This window comes from Oncorhynchus tshawytscha, linkage group LG09 (genome assembly GCF_018296145.1).
Source record: "Oncorhynchus tshawytscha isolate Ot180627B linkage group LG09, Otsh_v2.0, whole genome shotgun sequence".
Lineage (NCBI taxonomy): Eukaryota > Metazoa > Chordata > Actinopteri > Salmoniformes > Salmonidae > Oncorhynchus > Oncorhynchus tshawytscha.
The window spans coordinates 38401678-38424314 of record NC_056437.1 but is presented as its reverse complement, the minus strand read 5'-3'; the positions used below and the strand labels follow the sequence as shown (position 1 = coordinate 38424314).

Here is a 22637-nt window from a genome sequence, read left to right as displayed (position 1 = left end):
CCTAGTCTGTAGTGCCTGGGATGGACTCTGGGCCGAAGCTTCAGCTTGTAGATGGAGGGCACCCTCTATGGTTTCTTCAAGGTCCTCTTCTGACTGAAATAGCCTGTTGAAACCAAAGAAAGGGTATCTGAGCCTGTTGTGATAGTGGCTCGGGAGTTCCTTGCATGTGAAGTGGCTTCTGTCACCCTGCGCCTGCGCCTGCTGCTAATGCTAACTCCATTCCCAGAGTCAGGAGAGGTTGTAGAATCAGTGGACAGCTCTTTCTACACTGTAGCTCTTTCTACACTGTAGTCCAGAGAGGACCAAGAGCTGGTCACACAAGCTTTTGCCACATTGAGGTTTAAGTTTGAGTCCACCACCTCTGAGCTGCTGCATGTCTCTCTACTGGCTCTAGGGCTGCCACAGTGTGTTCACCCAGCTCTCCACACACACCTTCTCCAGTAGCCTCTTCCCTTTGGAGAGTTCAGCGATGACTACATCGAAGCTGGCCTCACCTGGATTGTGTGACATTAGAGGCTGAGGTATGTGGAGATGGTTTGGACCCAGCTGGAACAGTAGAGAATCTACCATGGACATTCTGAGTAGGTTTGTATTGACCGTTTTCCTCGCTGTCGTCTGGGAGGTTGTGGCTGTATTCTGAGTTGACGCTGAGCTGCTAGAGGTTGGACAGGATTTCGTGCTCCAGACACGGGTACAGACTGACTTCCCGGGCTGATGGGGGAGGGGTGAAGAGGTAAACACTGTCTATTGCTCTGTCTCCTCCCCTAAAGATTTTGCCACATAGTTATGGATACTCAGGCTCTTCAAGGTTTGCCTCAGTGCTTTTGTGAGAAGCCTTGACAGGAAAGCCAAATGCATTTGGTCTCATCAGGTTCTGTATTCTCTTGTGGTTGGAGTTGCTGTTTATAGAGCTGTGTGGAAGGGTTGGTTGTGATGTCATAAGGGGTGGGTTTCTTATTTTGATCCCTCCTCAAGTTTCCCCCAATGGGTGTGAAGGGCCTGACTCTGGGTTCCCCAGAAGATTGTTCACAGCATGTTTTGACTGGACAGAACGTGCAAATTATATCTGAGCTCTTTTGAGGAGTATCACTTTCTTCAGGCTACTGGATAGTGATGATGGGTTGTTTGGGGCCGACAGGGGTAAATCTGGCGGGCTGTAGTCTCTGACGGGTGTAGCGACCCTTGCCGTGTTGGATTCTCCATGCATCTGGGGGGCCGAACTGCATTTTGCTACCTCTGCATTTTGCAGTATAACGCTTTTACTAATGGGTTTGACAATCGTCAGTAGCTAAATACAGTACATGGACTTTCTCTTAATTGCGATGGTTGTTTAATTTGGAGGATTTCTCACCAGGGACCTTTTGATTTAAATCATGGTTCATTTTTTCTAATATTTTAGATTCCCAAGAGGAACAAAAGGAAGAAGCTCACCCAGCAACCCAGCCAAGGCAATGCTTCCAATAGCAGTGATCATCAGGGCTCCCGAGTGGGCTCCCAAGTGAGTTCCTGAGTGGCGCAGCGGTCTAAGGCACTGCATCTCAGTGCTTGAGGCGTCACTACAGACACCATGGTTTGATTCCAGGCTGTATCACAACTGGCCGTGATTGGGAGTCCCATAGGGCGGTGCACAATTGGCCCAGCGTTGTCCAGGTTTGGCCGGTGTAGGCCGTCATTGTAAATAAGAATTTGTTCTTTACTGACTTGCCTGGTTAAATAAAACATAACAATGAAATCAGAGTGAATTAATCTACATCTACTAACTTTATTATACTGTAGTGGTTATAGTTCATGGAGATAATATATATGGATCACATAATTTTTGGGAGGTATTTCAGATTTTTCTGGCAATTCTCACATAGTAACTTCATTGACAGGAAAGATGTCTAACAAGCTTTTTAAATTTGTATTACTAAACATTTTTATGAAAATGATGATGAAAGTGGCCATTTTAGGCCCCTTTTATACCTATACATGCCTCCTGTAAGACCCTATGATCTGTTAACAGTACATAATACAGACAACATCTTGGTGTCATTATACTCATTATAGTGTGCTCTCAAATTTGGAGTATGTCTAGATTCTGAAATACACATTACTACATAAATGTACTCAACATTTAAAAAGATGATATGAATATCTCAAAACTACTCTTTTTGATTTAGCTTATTTTTTCTACATTTTGTTTGGAACAATATAGTCTTCAAACACGTCAAATTTCCAGAGTGGGCTTGAGGCGTCACTACAAAGCCGGGTAAAAATAGAAAAGAGTAGAGGGCCTAGAGAGCTGCCCTGCAGTACAGCACACCCTACATGTTGGACATTAGAGAAGCTTCCATTAAAGAAAACCCTCTCTTCCCTCTCTTCTCTTAGATAGCTCTGAATCCATGATATGGCACAGGTTGAAAAGCCATAACACATACGTTAACACATACGTTTGATCAAACACCCTTTTTTTCAACAGTTTGCTTAGAGCTGGCAGCAAGCTGATAAGTCTGTTGTTAGAACCAGTAAAGACCGCTTTACCACTTGGGTAGCGGAATGACTTTGGCTTCCCTCCAGGCCTGAGGACAAAGACTTTCCACTAGACTCAGATTACAGATTTGACAAATAGGAGTGACTATAGAGTAAGCTTCCATCTTCAGTAGCTTTCCATCTAAGTTGTCTGATTGATTTATAAAAAACTAAAACAATTCTACCTCTCCCACACTACCTTTACAAAATTCAAACTTACAATGCTGTTCTTTCATTATTTAATTTTTTATGCATGAGTACGATGGCTCACCGTTCGTTGTTCGCATTTCCTGCCTAAGTTTGCCCACTTTGCCAATTAAGTAATCATTAAAATAAGCCATCTGATTCAATGAAGGAAGGAGCTGAATTTGTCTTTCTGCCCATAATTTCATTTAGAGTACTCCAAAGTTTGTTTCCATCATTCTTTATATCATTGATCTTGGCTTCATAATACAGTTTCTTCTTTGTTTTGTTGAGTTTAGACACATCATTTCTCAATTTGCAGTAAGTCAGATGTGCAGCCAGACTTATTAGCCACTCCTTTCTGCCCCATATCTTTTAACCATACGTTTTTTCAGTTCCTCATCAATCCATGGAGCCTTAACAGTTCTAACAGTCAGTTTCATAACAGGTGCATATTTATCAATAATTGGAATATGCAATTTCATAAATTCATCAAGTGCAGTGTCTGGATACAGTAAGAAGCTTCCTCTTGAGCGGACAGCTTGATCAAATCACATCAAATTGTATTGGTCACATACACATGTTTAGCAGATATTTTTGTGGGTGTAGCGAAATGCTTGTGTTTCTAGCGCCAACAGTGCAGTGATATCTAACAAGTAACATCTAACAATTTCACAACAATACACACAAATCTAAAGTAAAGGAATGGAATTAAGAATATATAAATATTTAGACGAGCAATGTCAGAGCGGCATAGATTAAGATACAGTAGAATAGAATACAGTATATACATATGAGATGACTATTGCAAAATATGTAAACATTATTAAAGTGACTAATGTTCCATTATTAAAGTGGCCAGTGATTTCAAGTCTATGTATATAGGGCAGCAGCCTATAATGTGCTAGTGATGGCTATTTAACAGTCTGATGGCCTTGAGAAAGAAGCTGTTTTTCAGTCTCTCGGTCCCAGCTTTGGTTGTCCTTGATGATCTTTTTGGCCTTCCTGTGATATCAGGTGCTGTAGGTGTCCTGGAGGGCAGGTAGTTTGCCCCCGGTGATGTGTTGGGAAGACCGCGCCACCCTCTGCAGAGCCTTGCGGTTGCAGGCGGTGCAGTTGCCGTACCAGGCAGTGATACAGCCCGACAGGATGCTCTCAATTGTGCATCTGTAAAAGTTTGAGGGTTTTAGGTGCCAAGCGATCAACTGTTGATGTTGAGTGAGGTTATTTTCCTGGCACCACACTCCCAGGGCCCTCACCTCCTCCCTGTAGGCTGTCTCGTCATTGTTGGTAATCCGGACTACTACTGTTGTGTCGTCAGCAAACTTGTTGATTGAGTTGGAGGCATGCGTGGCCATGCAGTCATGGGTGAACAGGGTGTACAGGAGGGGGCTAAGCACACACCCTAGTAGGGCCTTAGTGTTGAGGATCAGCGAAGTGGAAGTTTTGTTTCCTACCTTCACCACCTGTGGGCGGCCCGTCGGAAAATCCAGGACCCAGTTGCACAGGGCCGGGGTTCAGACCCAAGGCCTCGAGCTTAATGATGAGCTTGGAGGGTACTATGGTGTTTAAAGCTGAGCTATGAACAGCATTCTTACATAGGTATTCCTCTTGGCCAGATGGGATAGGGCAGTGTGCAGTGCGATGGCATTTCCATCGTCTGTGGATCTATTGGGGTGGTAAGCAAACTGAAGTAAGTCTAGGGTGTCAGGTAAGGTAGAGGTGATATGATCCTTGACTAGTCTCTCAAAGCACTTTATGATGACAGAAGTGAGTGCTACGGGGCGATATTCATTTAGTTCAGTTACCTTTGCTTCCTTGGATACAGGAACAATGGTGGACATCTTGAAGCATGTGGGGACAGCAGACTGGGATATGGAGAGATTGAATATGTCCGTAAACACTCCAGCCAGCTGGTCTGCTCATGCTCTGAGGATGGAAGCAAGACATTGGTGTCTGCGACGTGGCTGGTTTTCCCTTTGTAATCCGTGATTGTCTGTATACCCTGCCACATACGTCTTGTGTCTGAGCCGTTAAATTGCGACTCCACTGTCTCTATTTTGACGTTTTGCATGTTTGATTACCTTACAGAGGGAATAACTACACTGTTTGTATTTGGCCATATTCTCAGTGACCTTGCCATGGTTAAATGCGGTGGTTCGTGCTTTCAGTTTTGCGCGAATGCTGCCATCTATTCACAGTTTCTGGTTAATGTAGGTATTAATAGTTACAGTGGGTACAACATCTCCTATACACTTCCTGATAAACTCAGTCACCATATCAGTGTATTCGTCAATGTTATTCTCGGAGACTACCCGGAACATATTTCCCAATCCGAGTGATCAAAACAATCTTGAAGCGTGGATTCCGATTGGTCAGACCAGCGTTGAATAGTCCTTAGCACGGGTACTTCCTGTTTGAGTTTCTGCCTATAGGAAGGGAGGAGCAAAATGGAGTCATGATCAGATTTGGCGAAGGGAGGGCGAGGAAGGGCCTTGCAGGCATCCCGGAGGTTGGAGTAACAGTGGTCAAGTGTTTTAGCAGTGCAAGTAATACAGTCAATGTGTTGATAGAACTTTGGTAGCGTTTTCCTAAAATTTGCTTTGTTAAAATCTCCAGTTACAATAAATGCGGGCTCAGGATATGTGGTTTCCAGTTTGCATAAAGTCCAGTGAAGTTCTTTGAAGGCCGTTGTGGTATTGGCTTAAGGGGGAATATACACAACTGTGACTGTAACCAAAGAAAATTCTCTTGGGAGGTAATACAGTCGGCATTTGATTGTGAGGTGTTCTAGGTTGGGTAAACAAATGGACTTGAGTTCCTGTATGTTATCACAATCACACCCTGAGTAGTTAATCATGAAACATACACCCCTACCCTTCTTCTTTCCGGAGAGATATTTATTCCTGTCCATTTTCAGGTCCCCAAGAAAGTAGACCTCGCTGTTTATATCACATACACTATCAAGCATTTCACACATATTACTTAGCACTTGTTGGCCTATAACAACACACCGAAATAATAGGCTTTAGGTGAACATGCAAACACAACACTTCAATAACACTTGACATACAATATTCTTTAAGCATTACAGGGATATGGCTCTGAATATATACAGCAACACCTCCCCCATAAGCATTCCTGTACCTTTAATAGATGTAATATCCTTATATTGCTACTGCTGTATCATCAAATTAATTAGAAATGGCTAATATATGAATGTTACCTGATGTTAACAAGTTATTGATTTCATTAACCTTATTTCTAAGGCTACATATATTAATATGGGCTATTTATTTTTACCTTTCCTGAGTAGTTTATCAGAGATAGACATAACATGGAAAAGAGAAAACAAAGCAAGGAAAAAAATATATACATTCAGCAGTCCATTATTCAGTTGGTTTGTGGAAGAGTGTGATGTGGGGTTGAAGCTACAAACCCATAGGCTTGACTCTCTCATCTCTCATCTTGACTCTCTCAGGCTTTTGGGAGGGAGGGTGGACAAAGAGCCTGTCATAGCAGATGTCCCCACACACTCTGGCAGCTTTCATGGCTGGGATAAGTTCTTTACTTTCTGGTGCACAGCTTCAGGATAGTCCTCGTTGAGGAAGATGTAAGTTCCTCTCAAGTTCTTGGCTCTTTCCATAACAGCTACCTTGTCCTTGAACCTCAGGAACTTGACTACTATCACCCTGGGCCTGTCACCTGGGCCAGTGGTGGGTTTTCCAGTCCTGTGGGCCATTTTCAGTTTCTCCAAGATCATTTCCCTCACTTTGTCCTCAGACTCTGTCCAGGTCTCATGTTGAGATTCTGCAATTCTGTCCACAACCATGTTGTTACACGGACCTTGGACCTCCCGGTCACGAACTTCCCGGTCATGGCCGGCTGCGACAGAGCCTGGGCGCGAACCCAGAGTCTCTGGTGGCACAGCTAGTAGGTTCATCATCAATATTACTAAAATCTTCATCAATACCATCACCATCATTCTCTTACCTGTTGGGAGAAGGATTCTGATACTGCGGTTGAGGGAGGATCTGATACTGCGTTTGGGGGGAAAAAAAACTCAGAGTCCTTGGGTCTAGTGATAGGGAAACCCTGGTCCTGGCTGACTTTAGGCCCCTGGGGGAGGAAGAGGAGGTGGTTGCGGACAGGGTCCAGAGGACGGGCTGGAGGGTGGTCTGGGCGTGATGACTCAGGAGCAGCGTGGTGGTGATGGTTGTATCCTGGCCATCTGGGCGCCCCGGCAACCTGCCTTTGATCTCGTGGACTGGCGTGCCCAGGCACTGGGCCAGCTTATGGGCTGAGAATGGATGTATGGATGGGAGAGGGATTAAAAACGTGAGAAGAAAACAAGGTCGTCATCTGTCACCAGTGCTACAGCAAAGCTGTTAATACCCCAGTATCTGACCGAGGTGAAAATAAAATGTAAGGTACAGTTGACAGGATTCAGCAGCACTCATTTAAATGTTAATCATTACATAAAGCACTTAATTCCATTATGGTGATATTTTTAGGAATGAAGCACAATTTATATATACTGAAAAACATAAACGCAACATGTAAAGTTTTACTCCCATGTTTCATGAGCTGAAATAAAAGATCCCAGATACCTTCCATATGCACAAAAAGCTAATTTCTCTCACATTTTGTGCACAAATTTGTTTACATCCCTGATAGTGAGCATTTCTCCTTTGCCAAAATAATCCATCCCCCTGACAGGTGTGGCATATCAGAAAGCTGATTAACCTTCATGAGCATTACACAGGTGCACCTTGTGCTGGGGACAATAATAGGTCACTCTAAAATGTGTAGCTCTTAACCTGCGTGATTGTCTGTGACCAGCCACCCGGACAGCTGATGAAACTGTGGGTTTGTACAACCAAAGAATTTCTGCACAAACTGTCTAATGGAAGCTCATCTGCATGCTCGTCGTCCTCACCAGGGTCTTGACCTGGCTGCAATTCGGCGTCGTAACCGACTTGTGGGGAAATGCTCACCTTCGATGGCCACTGGCATTCTGAGAAGTGGGCTCTTCATAGATTAATCATGGTTTCAACTGTATCGGGCAGATGGCAGACAGCATGTATGGTGTTGTATGGGCAAGCGGTTTGCTGATGTTAACGCTGTGAACAGAGTGCCCCATGGTGGCGGTCGGTTTATGTTATTGGCAGGCATAAACTACAGACAACGAACACAATTGCATTTTATCGATGGCAATTTGAATGCAGAGCGATACCGTGACGAGATCCTCATGTTTCATGTTGCATGGCCCCATGTTGCAAGAATCTATGCACAATTCCTGGAAGCTGAAAATGTTCCAGTTCTACCATGTCCTGTATACTCACCAGACATGTCACCCATTGAGGATGTTTGGGATGCTCTTGATCAACGTGTACAACTGCATGTTCCAGTTCTTGCCAATGTCCAGCAACTTCACACAACCATTGAAAAGATTGGGACAACATTCCACAGGCCACAATCAACAGCCTGATCAACTCTATCTGAAGGAGATGTGTCGTGCAGCATGAGGCAAATTGTGGTCACACCAGATACTGACTGGTTTTCTGGTACACCCCTCCCCATACTTTAAAAAAAAGGTTTCTGTGTTTCAATTTTAGCTGAAGTATTTAACATCTATGATAGATCTTAAGAATAAATACACCTTAGGTTTATGCTTGCCATGTTATTGCCTGTCACAATTAATATTCTTAGTCAACTTAATAAAATAAAAAACATTGGGGAATGAATGATCATCTCTCATCAGCATAGAGGTTACACTAGGGGTTGCTCCCAATATAAATTTGTGTCTCTATTCTATGATGAAACGACAACCACAGTCCACCGTTCTTCCTGTCCTTCCACTCTGTCACTTTGGGACTTTATTGTATAAACCTGGTGATTCAGGAGAGTGAGATGTTACATGCCTTTGGTTAGAAGCCATCCTTGGAGAGGACAGGCCAGCAATGATTCAGTTACATAAGTCATTTATTACACCAGCTTCTAGTGTGGAGCGGTGACGTAGGTGACAGAAGCTGTGTCACAGAGTGTGACTCAGCAGAGCAACGGGGACCAGCATGATCTATCCATGCTTCCTTTTCTTGACACCTTTAATGCATCTACTTTGTCAATGCACTGTAATACACAATGAGCAGCTCATTTGTCCAAACATAACAAGTGTGCACTGCTGACTAGTGTGCAGCATGCCCTATGCTGTATAGCAATATTGAGAATAGCTTTGAGTAATATTCCAGGTATTCCAGTTCTTCTCCATCCTACTGAAATAAAATAACACATACATTAAATATGTATGTACTCTATTGGATTCCTTCTAATCTAAATAGCCTCTGTGGGGGGTGGAACTCAATATTTGGAAGGTGTTCCTAATGTTTGGTATACTCAGTGTTTATCTGCTTTCATCAACTGATTAAATTTGAGATGTCGTCCCGGGCAAGGAAAGTGGCAGGTTGGGCCAAATTTACAAACGTAACACCCATAGAGACACGAAAACCAGGTGGCACCAGTTGTTGGCAGCTGGACCCGTCACACCATCCCGTAATTCTCTGAATTATCTCTCCCACCCCTCGTTGTGAAATTATTGGCGCGGGAACAGAGAACTGTGACAGTCTCGAGCACATCCATATTATTCAGTCAATATCGTACAAGTCTCTCAACCATTATGCTAAATCCTCCATCACACACAGGTAGAAACCAATGCTGTACATAAACCCTGGATTGCTGATGCTATGTATTGGCCATAGAAAGGCTTTGAAGCCGCAGGTCTTCATTATTGGCACTCCCCAGTAGGAGCAGTCCTCCATAGGAATGGAACTCTAAATTAAATGTTTCAAAATTACATGAAGTATTTTTTCATAGGAGTGGGGACAGTAACATTAGTGATCTAAACAATTATACTCTAAGGAAAATGTTTGTATATATGTTTTCTTTGTTTAGCTCACAAAGTATGCATTAAGGTGTCTAATATAATAAACGTGGCAAAAACTAATGTAGACATTAATGAGTGCATTTCTGTAGCTTCCACTTTGTTCAGGCACACAGGATTCCATTTCTGTTAGTCACATGTCTGTGGAACTTCTTCAGTTTAGTCTCAGTTGTTGAATCTTATGTTCGTACAAATATTTACACGTTAAGTTTGCTGAAAATAAACGCAGTTGACAGTAGGAGGATTGTTGGGGAATAATCAGAATTTGTTGGTAACATAGGTAAGATGTTTTATATTCATCATATGCTTATGAGTTATTTCTCATAAGAATGTATTTTGTTGTACTATAGTGGTGGCCATTGGCAGTTATCTGTTCTCTGTCAGGACTAAGTTGTTTGGGCCGCAGAGAGGGGAGAGGTCAAGGTGTCATCATGTGTAAACATATCTTTTGCTCCACTGTGTCTGTGTGCCGGTCACTCCCTACTTTTCCCATCGGGGAGAGGAGGATGGCAGTGTCTGGAATCATTCTATGCTCCCTCTTTTGTTAACCTATAGAGTCACTCTCCTCTCCGTGAGTTTGTCCAGGATTGGTTGTATTTAGAATTGGTTGTATCTAAATGACAATTTAGGGTGGGGGTAATGTCTTGGTACCATTTCGTACCAAGGACGAAATAAGAGCTTTGTTTAGGAGACCAAACTGAAGGATAATTTATAGCCAACTCTGTCTGGCTAGGGGATACTCCTCTCTGAAGTAAAGTCTTTTCTTTGTGTAAGTTCCTAAGACCTGTGGTTTGTCATGTCGTCTAGGGGGGGGAGGGGGGGTGGATCGTTAGGATAAAGGATCCCATTTGCCATTATGTTGGGACTCTCAACTTTTCATTAGAGATACTGAACTGTTGAAAGTCAAAATGCTATTGCAAAAGCTTAATTATTATTAGAGGTGAAGATTAAGCGTAACTCTGACTTGTGTGTGGTTTGCGCTCATGATTTGGTAAATAGAGGACATTTCCACGACAGGATGTTTCTCTTTTTGCTGAGTTTATAAATCATTGACAGGTACTTGTCTTCGAAGGGCTTGATGCTTTGATTCTTGGCATGATGCATCCAGGTAGACATTATTTTGATCAATAACAATGGACACTTCAAGCAGAGAAGTCATGATGAGGTAAAAGATTCATTTGAAAGTATTACAGCAAATATCATATTTTGCCTCAGCCTGCACCTGGTTCCACTTATTTCATGTTGTTTAAGTAACATCATGACAATGAACACATACAGTTGAAGTAGGAAGTTTTCATACACTTAGGTTGGAGTCATTAGAACTTGTTTTTCAACCACTCCACAAATTTCTTGTTAACAAACTATAGTTTTGGCAAGTCGGTTAGGACACCTACTTTGTGCATGACACAAGTAATTTTTCCAACAAATTGTTTACAGACAGGTTATTTCACTTATAATTCACTGTATCACAATTCCAGTGGGTCAGAAGTTTACATACACTAAGTTGACTGTGTCTTTAAACAGCTTGGAAAATTCCAGAGAATGATGCCATGGCTTTAGAAACTTCTGATAGGCTAATTGACCACATTTGAGTCAATTGGAGGTGTACCTGTGGATGTATTTCAAGGCCTACCTTGAACTCAGTGCCTCTTTGCCTGACATCATGGGAAAATCCTAAAGAAATCAGCCAAGACCTCAGAAAAAAAGGATTGTAGACCTCAACAAGTCTGGTTCATCCTTGGGAGCAATTTACAAACGCCTGAAGGTACCACGTTCATCTGTACAAACAATAGTACGCAAGTATAAACACCATGGGACCACAGAGCTGTCATACCGCTCAGGAAGGAGACGCGTGCTGTCAATCCTAAGGAGAATTTGTGGGCAGAACTGAAAAAGCGTGTGTGAGCAAGGAGGCCTACAAACCTGACTCAGTTACACCAGCTGTCAGTAGGAATGGGCCAAAATTTACCCAACTTATTGTGGGAAGCTACACGAAACGTTTGACCCATGTTAAACAATTTAAAGGCAATGCTACCAAATACACTCAATTAGTATGTAAACTTCTGACCCACTGGGAATGTGATTAAAGGAATTAAATTAAAGAAATAGAAGCTGAAATAAATCGCTACTGTCATTCTGTCATTTCACATTCTTAAAATAAAGTAGTGATACTAACTGATCTAAGACAGGGAATTTTTACTAGGATTAAAATATCAGGAATTGTGAAAAACAGTTTAAATGTATTTGGCTAAGGTGTATGTAAACTTCCGACTTCAACTGTAGTTAGCTAGTTTAATTTAGTGTAAAATACTTTAAAGGAAAAGGTATTGATCTCAGATGGTAATCAGCTACTGCCACCAACCATAGATATGCAGAGGTTAGTCAAAATTAACTTGAAATATGTCTGCATATTTTATCTCTAGCTAGCAAGAGTCTGTTTTGTAGTGTGATTTAGCTGTGGTACTCCTTGGTTACAAGGTAATAATGAGCTCATTCCAAATATTCCATTTCACGACCACACTTTCCCCATAGCTCAACAGATCCAAATGAATTCTAAAACATGTTCAATGTCCTTCGGCGTTTGAAACATTTTTTTTTGCAGCTGGATGCCACTTGTTACACATTTTGATGTCCAAATTCAAATGTATAACTGAATATCATTGACAGACTCAAGGTAATACATTTGGAATACTGATTGACATTTCCATGGACCCCTTCCCCTAAAATATTAAAATACAAATCACAAAATGTAAATGGGGTTGAGATTTCTTTATACATTTGAAAGAAGCCACAATAGTTGAGTTGATGGGCAAAGACAAAATACTACTCAAATAATTCCATGCATAGTTACGTGGAGCCTACTTTGACATTCCAAATTGCAAACATAAGTGCCATACAAAATATACTGTCGGTCATGATTCTCTCAGAGATCCCTCTCAAACCTACATTGATCCAGCTCAAGATGGTGAGGTCAACTGTTTGAGTAAATATTTCTGATCAGTAACAAACTACTGCTTTGTCAGGCATGATGAAACTTTGATTTTGGAGAGGCCTGGCACCATTTATGTGACTGGACAATATAAATAACCACAGGTTGAGAGTTTCAAATCCTGCTCACTTCATATTAGCAACAAAATCCTCGCCCTTCTTGATGGAGCCCTTCAGCTCACCAATGGCATCAGCCACCAGATTCTCCTCAAAGGCTGACAGCTTGCCCAGTCCAAGGTTCTTCTCAATTCCGTGTTTCTAAAAGAACAAAAATATTCCTACTGGTTACAACTTCAGATTATGAACTGTATTCAAGAAAAAAAGAGTCCGTCATTCAAATAGGAACTTGAAAGGGGCAGTGCAGTTACAAATGTGATTTTCCAATAACAAATATATTTATTTTCACACTACGATGTCAAAATAACACAGAAATTGTGAAAATGCCAGGAATTTCTGCTGGTTCAGGTAGGAACTTTTGACCCAAATCTAGACCTAGACCATCCTAACAGCCAATCAGGGCGGTGTATGTAAATATCTTCAAATTTGTTTCCTAACGCCCACACAATCAGACTGCGTATTAAGGGCCAAAAGAGGTTCAGGGATATAAACCATTCAAAATATATTTAAAAATTATTTTCACAAAATAAAAGTGACTAGGCATTGATTTAAAATAAAATTACATAGTATGGGGCTTTAAGTACAACATTAATAAGCAAAAGGTGAAATTTCTGTCTCCAAGTTATAAATCTATTAATAAGGTGGTGCAGGACTTACACCAAGGAGGAGAGGTGTGGAGAAGTATTTGCATTCGGTCTCTTCTGACCTTACATACGCACACTCTACGACTCCCTCCTTTCCGTTCATGGCGTCCAGGACAGAGAAGGTGAACCTAGCCCCAGCGTAGGCCATGGACAACGTAGCAGAGCCTGAACACAAATAGGTTAGCCAGTTAGAGCTCAATCAGTGGTTAAAACACAGGACCCACCCCATTATAGTGAATGAAAAAAATGAAGTGTGCTCAATCTTCATACATTTTTTTAAAAAGATTTTAAAAATAATGGTACCAATAACTGCTTTTAATGTCCCTGAACTGATTTTTTACATTAAAAAAATATAATAATCACACACACACATTTAGATAATTTAGTTGCCAATGGCAGCCTGCAGTAGCCCGGTCAGCCTTCAACTTGAGTTAAAGGCTCTGCATGGTCAATCCATTATCTGCAGTGGCTGTACATCATTTACTGTGATGCGGCCTCTGCAGAAGTCAGGGAATTCATACTTCCTGCGCTTCGCAGAGCAGATCTGTTGTGAAGATAGTTGTCAAGGAAGTGAGTGTGTTTATACAGGACCTCCCGCCCCCACCTACCGTCAACCAATCATGTCAATGCGGAGCTATACTGAGCCCTCCGCATCGCTACAAAATTTGGGAGGCGCACGGCGCTGTGGTACATTGCTCATTTTGCCCTCCGGAGGCTCCGCAATGGTGTCAAACCCTCCGTACGGAGCCTCTGGATCACATTTCCGGAGCAAGAATAAACTGGCATTTAATCAATGAGGAGGCAGCACTGAGCTAGCCTGCAACGTCACCTCCTGGAGTAGCTCAAACTGCGCATGTTGTTTCCATGAGATGCCATCTTAACCGATTTCAATGCACTATAGTCTTCAAATAGGAATGAATGGTGTCACATGATCAATGGCTTTGTTCATATATAGACAGTCATTGGTCAGTCCTCAGGGTAACAAACACTGCCTACCTGCTCCAGCCTTGGCCTTCACAACCTCAGTGCCAGCATCCTGGATCCTAGCAGTCAGAGCAGACAACTGGTCGGCTGGGAACTCCACTTTGGGTGTTGCCTACAGAGAGATGTGTGGATGTTATAATAACTCTACCTACATGTACATATTACCTCAATTACCTTACCGGTGCCCCCATACACTGACTCTGTACTGGTAACCCCTGTATATAGCCTCGCTAGTTATTTTACTGCTGCTCTTTAATTGTTACTTATATTTCATATTTTTGGGGGTATTTTTCTTAACTGCATTGTTGGTTAAGGGCTTGTAAGTAAGCATTTCACTGTAAGTTCTACACTTGTTGTATTCGGCACGTGACAAATCAAATCAATACAGAGTTCAGTGTGTCAAATCATAGGGCCTGTTGTCTGGACCTCTGGCAGTCTCAATGGGGGTGCCACAGGGTTCAACCCTCGGGCCAACTCTTTTCTCTGTGTACATCAATGATGTAGCTCTTGCTGCTGGTGATTCTCTGATCCACCTCTACGCAGACGACACCACTCTGTATACTTCTGACCCTTCTTTGGACACTGTGTTAACTAACCTCCAGACGAGCTTCAATGCCATACAACTCTCCTTCCGTAGCATCCAACTGCTCTTAAATGCAAGCAAAACTAAATGCATGCTCTTCAACCGATCGCTGCCCACACCTACCCACCCATCCAGCATCACTACTCTGGACGATTCTGACTTAGAATATGTGAGTCTCCTTCCAGACTCACATTAAGCATCTCCAATCCAAAATTAAATCTAGAATCTGCTTCCTATTTCGCAGCAAAGCATCCTTCACTCATGCTGCTAAACATACCCTCGTAAAACTGACCATCCTACCGATCCTTGACTTCGGCGTTGTCATTTACAAAATAGCCTCCAACACTCTACTCAGCAAATTGGATGCAGTCTATCACAGTGCCATCCGTTTTATCATCAAAGCCCCATATACTGCCCACCACTGCGACCTGTATGCTCTCATTGGCTGGCCCTCGCTTCATATCCGTCGCCAAACCCACTGGCTCCAGGTCATCTATAAGTCGTTGCTAGGTAAAGCCATCGCCTTATCTCAGCTCACTGGTCACCATAGCAACACCCACCCGCAGCACGCTCTCCAGCAGGTATATTTCACTGGTCACCCTCAAAGCCAATTCCTTCTTCGGCCGCCATTCCTTACAGTTCTCTGCTGCCAATGACTGTAACGAACTGCAAAAATCACTGAAGCTGGGAACTCATATCTCCCTCACTAGCTTTAAGCACCAGCTGTCAGAGCAGCTCACAGATCACTGCACCTGTACATAGCCAATCTGTAAATAGCCCATTCAACTACCTTATCACCATATTATTTATTTTGCTCCTTTGCACCCCAGTATCGCTACTTGCACACTCATCTTCTGCACATCTATCACCCCAGTGTTTAATTTGCCATACTGTAATAATTGTGCCACTATGGCCTATTTATTGCCTCACCCCACTTTATCCTACCTCATTTGCACACACTGTATATAGAGTTTCTCTATTGTATCATTGACTGTATGTTTGTTTATTCCATGTGTAACTCTGTTGTTGTTTGTGTCACACTGCTTTGCTTTATCTTGACCAGGTCGCAGTTGTAAATGAGAACTTGTTCTCAACTGGCCTACCTGGTTAAATAAAGGTTAAATAAATAAAAAATGTGATGTGTATAGTTATTCACAGGGAAAGCATTGTTCAGTGAGAACCTTACTTTTTCTTGTCCAACTTCATTTTTAAATGACCATGAATGAGGAATTTCTTAACGCCCCTGACTAATGAAAAATACCTAATCAAGGCCTCCTACTGTAGAACAACCCTCATTCGCTTTGATCCACACCATAAAATGTTACACACTAGAGGGAACCATAAACACATTTGTCTCCAATAGGGAGGAGGGATATCTAATAGCTCAAATACCAACAGAATGAAATTACATGAAACAGTAGAGAATTGCAAAAGTGTGTTATCTTTGTAATTAGATTAAGATGTAGGCCTACTGATGGCATTGCAAGACAATCATTCAGGTATTGGATTTTTTATTTCTGTGAAAAAGCCCTTAATTCTTACCTGTGAGATGAGAGGAATAATAGTTTTTCCTGCATGACCTCCAATCACTGGTACATTGACACGTGCTGGGTCAAGGCCCTGCAATACAAAACACCAAATAGTCAGCCATCTAGCATTGCCAATCATTATACCAATCATTATACAATGATAACAAAAAAACATCTGTAAGATACAAACAAAACAAGCGTTTTTCCGTTCAGGGTGATATCCCTGTGAACTTTGAGATGACTCCTGATGTGTCAAAGGTATAGAGGGTGTGTATAGGGAGCATGAGGAGTGAGGTCCTCAATCCTCTGCAGCTTGAAGATTGATTACTTTCAGCTCTGCAACGAAAGCGTTGGCTCTGACGATGTCCAATGTTGTGACTCCAAACACTCTATTGGGGTTGTAGACGCCATACTTCTTCATGACCTCTGATGTGATGGGAATAGTGGAGTTGACCTATGGATTGGAAACAAAACTGTTACTATGTACACAACCAATTGTATATTTAAGAATTTACCATTTAACATGCATTCAAACAAGATATTGTATCATTAAAGGGCATATTGACTGAAGCATCGACACACAGTCAGTGAACTAAACAGAGCTGGCATGGAAAATAAATTCCCTTCCAAATTAAAGCCTTGACCTCTATTCCTGAAAGTCAGTAGTACCTTCTCTTTGGCAACAACACAAAATGGCTTTTCTCCAACACTAAGGCCTCTAACTCTAGACATCTGAGCTGCTCTAGAGTAATGTGAGTTGTCAGGAGGGTGAGTTAATCTGTGAGGTGTCTGGAGAGGAGGTAGTGGTGTATTTACAGGGTTGGCGATGATGCAGATCATGGCCTCGGGGCAGTTGCGGGCGACGGCGTCGGCCAGTGTGGCCACGATGGTGGCATTGGTGTTGAACAGATCATCACGGGTCATGCCTGGAAGAAGTTCACTTTAAAATGTAATGTGTGCACTTCTCAATTGAAAGAAAAGCATAACATGATGTTCTTCATTATGAATCACATTGTCAACTTGGGTGAACTCACCAGGTTTTCTTGGGACACCAGCGGGGATGACAACGACATCACAGCCTTTCAGTGCAGCGTTCAACTGGTCTGGACCCATGTAACCTAGTGAAGGAATCATGATAGTTAAATGCCATCAACCAAGCAGACATTTTCACACTCATTTCACTATACAGCATCAAGACACTAGTAGCTTAGCAGATGTCCAGCAGGTGTCTTACCAGTGACGTGGGCCCTGGTCTCGATGTGGCTGAGGTCAGCTGCCACTCCAGGTGTGTGGGCAATGTCAAAGAGAGACAGTTCGCCCACCAGAGGACTGTTCTTTAGGAGCAGTGAGAGAGGCTGGCCAATACCGCCGGACGCACCCAGCACTGCCACCTTCGCATTGTTCTGAGGGGAGAGGAGACAATTTCACTGACTGCCTATCTATGTTAATGATACTGTTCTGCACATTTTAGAAATCCTGGCTACTAACTGTATTTCCGACATAAAATCACAAAGAACCAACATATCTTCTGTGTTTTTGAAGATTTCCAGCACAAACAGTATTTTAGAATACAGATGTGCATCTATTACCAGCAATAAGATTAAATGAGCAACAGACTCATTGTTGGTTTTGTAGGATGGGTTCCATTAGATCAAGGGTTATAGTCCAAATTCAATGTAGAACTTTGCAATGTATCTTTGCACAATAACTCCTTGTCATTTGCTGATATCAAAGACGGGACAGACGAACCATTCACCAGAAAATGACTTCCGTATTTTGTAGGCCATAAACCACTTAGACCCACTTCCTGAGAAGCCAGTATTTCAGAATGGGCGATTCAAGGCTCATTAAGCTGTAGAAAGAATGTAAGCCACCCTTACATTAAGCCCACAGATAATGGTAACAGATTATATTCAAGAGGTTACTTCTTGATCAATGTAAAAGGCTCTGGAATTATAACATTGTGTCATTTTCAATGCCAACCTAAAGTAACATATTTAACACTGAGATTGTGTCAAGGATAAAATAAACACAGGATTGATGAAACACTTTGCAGTTTTGCTCAAACGGGTGTAGAAAGGAAACATGGCAATATTTTTTATACTATTGTATTGCATATTATCAGTAGTTTTAGTTTATAATCACCTGGGCTAACCATGACTTAAATACAAGGCTACTGTTGTGCCTCATGTGTGTTACATATGGATACATTAGCTGAAACCTTAATTTGAAAAAAAAGGCCCAACAAACTAATCCTAATATCATTCATAAAAACTTGAAATGGGCCATCAGAGGTGGTTCACTACCATCATGTCATGGAGGACAAACTAGAGATGACAACTGACAAAACACATGCCTTGCGGACCTTAAAAGTGAAGGAAACGTTTGTTGACCTTATACAGTGCACGCAGCTTTCAACCGTGTACACATCCTTGCCAGCAAGCTATAGCTAACTTACACGATATGGTCGGCAACTATCACTCGTTTTAAACGATCTAGACCATTCTGCGGTGGCTCAACGCGTACGAAGTTTATCTATTACATTGCAAGTTATAGCTAGTTAACTGGCTGTCTAACTATTCTGACAAGCTAGATGGCAACCATGCTAGCTAACTAATGATAACGTTAGTCACGTTAAGCTAACTCTCTCTCTGGCTGACAAAATTATGTATTTTTTAAATATCTTATTATTTACCTGTGAGGAGGTGGTTAAGCTTCTGTTAGCAATGCAAAGTGTGGGTCTTGCAATGCGGGAAAACATGTTGTCTGATTTTATACCAAAAATAAAATTTGCTGATCCTCTCAGTGACTCAAACGTCCTCTACCTGCGTGCCCGGTCGAGACAGAAAGCGTTCAAAAGCGAGCTACCTACCGTAACTATCGGGGACAGCCTACTTCCTGCTCCATATGCAGTTTGATTGGTTAACATATGTAAATGTCAATTTGTGATTGGGCGAAAATAATATCAATCATGTATCATAACGTGAAGGTCAAAAGTGGTCCTTTCACTTTAGTGCTGTATTTGTTGGAGTGTATATTCAACCCTTTGCAAACATACTTTAGAGTATGTTGCCTGTAAAAAAAAAAATCTGCCAATGTTTTTTAGAACCCAATTCATACGGTCCCATCTTTACCATATTCTTTACCACATTCTTGTCGAGATAAGTATTTTATATCTCCCATGCCAGAAAGGTTAGGAGTGGTAGATGTGAACCGTTTGTCTATTTTTTTTTAAATCACAAAGAAATCCATTATTCATTTGTTTTAGGCATGTCATAAACACAAGACTAATAAAATGTATTTTCAAAAGAATATAATGGTATATTTTGAGTTTAATTATGTTTACTGGTCTGTGCTGGCTATAGGCTGGATGGCTGCCATGCATATGAAATCAACAAACAGTTAGTTTGTTCATTAAAACAGAAAAAACACTTAGGCTACCCTGATCACAGTCAAAACACATATTTTGTAGTAGGCTATGAATATAATGAAATATAACCCACACAACTTGCGTAACGGCAACTTGTGGATCTGCAGTCATAAAAAAGTTACATTTTGAAACAGAGCCCATGCTTTTTTGAGCAACGTTTCACCTCTTTCCTACCCTTACTCCGCATTGTTAGGGAGCAGGCGTAGAGTCTCAGATATTCATCATGATACAGATAGAAAATAAAATAAATCTATATTTTATATTTTCTAAAGCATGTAAGTCTCATGTTAATTTTTCACAACTTCCACAGGCTTTTGGAGTTGCCTGTACGCGATCGAGCAAAATAATAGGTTTACACTTGATTTAGGCTACATTATTGTATGCTACATTTTCTGATCAGTTATAAATGATTGCAAATGAATATATAAGCTATACCACCTCCACTTATTTGCCCAGCCAGAGAATTAACCAAATATACAGATGGAGATTCAGTGAAACAAAATCCCATTGATTGATTAAGACAAGTCACAGGCTTTTGGTCAGGAGTAGGCCTAGGCTACTAATCAACTGCGAGTGAAGAGCAAAATAAACCACATGTTAAGCTACATAACATGCTGTCAAATGTTTTGGTCAGTGCTAATAAATGAGCCAACTAGACAAGATGATCATTAGCAGCCCTCACCTGAGCTTAGCTAACATTTCCACACCCTAAATGTAGCCTAACCAATATCCAAATGGAGATTCAGTGAAAAATCTGAAATTGATTGATTTATCAAGACAAGTCCCCACACTTGTCTCAAAGCAGCACAAAATGGCGCTGAAATGGTTGACAGTGTAGCTATTCCTTCCGCAAGGCAATCAAACAAGTGTGGTGAAGAAGGCGGAACAGCACCTCAGGAGGCTGAAGAAATGTGGCTTGCCACCCAAAACCCTGACAAACTTTTACAGATGCACAATCGATAGCATCCTGTCGGGCTGTATATCACCGTCTGGTACGGCAACTGCTCCTCCCACAACCGCAAGGCTTTTCAGAGGGTAGTGAGGTCTGCACAACGCATCACCGTGGGCAAACTACCTGCCCTCCAGGACACCTACAGCACCCGATGTCATAGGAAGGGCAAAAAGATCATCAAGGACATCAACCACCCAAGACACTGACTGTTCACACCACTACCATCTAGAAGGCGAGGTCTGTACAGGTGCATCAGAGCTGGGACAGAGAGACAGAAAAACAGCTTCTATCTCAAGGCCATCAGACTGCTAAACAGCCATCACTAACTCATAGAGGCTGTTGCCTACATTGAGACCCAATCACTGGCCACTAGTCACTTTATACAATACACTCTAAATAATGCCACTTTAATCATGTTTACATATCTTACATTACTCATATCACATGTATATTCTGTATTTTATACCACCTATTGCACCTTGCCTATGCCGCTTGGCCATCGCTCATCCATATACTTACATGTATATATTCTCATTCACACCCTTTAGATTTGTGTGTATTATGTAGTTGTTGGGGAATTGTTAGATATTACTGCACTGTCGGAACTAGAAGTACAAGCATTTTGCTACACTCGCATTAACATCTGCTAACCATGTGTATGCGACAAACAAAATTGGATTTGATGAGGTTGAAGCAATTGCCCGTAGCACTCAGAGACAGGATTATGTAGAGTAACAGCTCTAGGGAAGGGTACCAAGAAAATGCCTGCAGCATTGAAGGTTCCCTCGAACAAAGTGGCCTCCATCATTCTTAAATTAAAAAAATAAAAAATAAAAAAGAGGGAAACGGCGGTCTTCTGGTCAGACTCCGGAGACGGGCACATCGTGCACCACTCCCTAGCATTCTTCTTGCCAATGTCCAGTCTCTTGACAACAAGGTTGATGAAATCCGAGCAAGGGTAGCATTCCAGAGGGACATCAGAGACTGTAACGTTCTCTGCTTCACGGAAACATGGCTAACTGGAGAGACGCAATCCGAAGCGGTGCAGCCAGCGGGTTTCTCCACGCATCGCGCCGACAGAAACAAACATCTTTCTGGTAAGAAGAGGGGCGGGGGCGTATGTCTTATGGCCAACGTGACATGGTGTGATGAAAGAAACATACAGGAACTCAAATCCTTCTGTTCACCTGATTTAGAATTCCTCACAATCAAATGTAGACCGCATTATCTACCAAGAGAATTCTCTTCGATTATAATCACAGCCGTATATATCCCCCAAGCAGACACATCGATGGCTCTGAACGAACTTTATTTAACTCTCTGCAAACTGGAAACGATTTATCCGGAGGCTGCATTCATTGTAGCTGGGGATTTTAACAAGGCTAATCTGAAAACAAGACTCCTAAATTTTATCAGCATATCGATTGCGCAACCAGGGGTGGAAAGACCCTGGATCATTGTTACTCTAACTTCCGCGACGCATATAAGGCCCTGCCCCGCCCCCTTTCGGAAAAGCTGACCACGACTCCATTTTGTTGATCCCTGCCTACAGACAGAAACTAAAACAAGAAGCTCCCACGCTGAGGTCTGTCCAACGCTGGTCCGACCAAGCTGACTCCACACTCCAAGACTGCTTCCATCACGTGGACTGGGAGATGTTTCGTATTGCGTCAGACAACAACATTGACATTAGAACGTGCGTTGAAGATGTCGTTCCCATAGCAACGATTAAAACATTCCCTAACCAGAAACCGTGGATTGATGGCAGCATTCGTG

General features: G+C 42.1%; 1 protein-coding gene across 1 annotated transcript; it reads right to left on the bottom strand.

The window, feature by feature from the left end:
- Nucleotides 1-12388: 12388 nt before the first annotated feature.
- LOC112257927 (malate dehydrogenase, mitochondrial) lies at nt 12389-19338 on the bottom strand. The gene is made up of 9 exons (XM_024431873.1): nt 19175-19338; nt 17714-17882; nt 17514-17597; nt 17296-17405; nt 16808-16933; nt 16493-16570; nt 14380-14479; nt 13397-13548; nt 12389-12880 (listed from the first exon to the last, which is right to left on the bottom strand). The coding sequence occupies exons 1-9, from the start codon at nt 19238-19240 to the stop codon at nt 12749-12751; spliced, it is 1017 nt and encodes a 338-aa protein (XP_024287641.1). The 5' UTR covers nt 19241-19338; the 3' UTR covers nt 12389-12748.
- Between the last annotated feature and the right edge of the window lie 3299 nt (nt 19339-22637).

Excerpts from the sequence above, each read along its gene's own strand:
- LOC112257927 (XM_024431873.1), bottom strand. The coding sequence starts at position 19,240 with ATGTTTTCCCGCATTGCAAGACCCACACTTTGCATTGCTAACAGAAGC. Across the intron at positions 17,598-17,713 it reads GACCAGGGCCCACGTCACTG|GTTACATGGGTCCAGACCAG; the intron begins GTAAGACACCTG and ends TTCCTTCACTAG. Across the intron at positions 17,406-17,513 it reads TGGTGTCCCAAGAAAACCTG|GCATGACCCGTGATGATCTG; the intron begins GTGAGTTCACCC and ends AACTTCTTCCAG.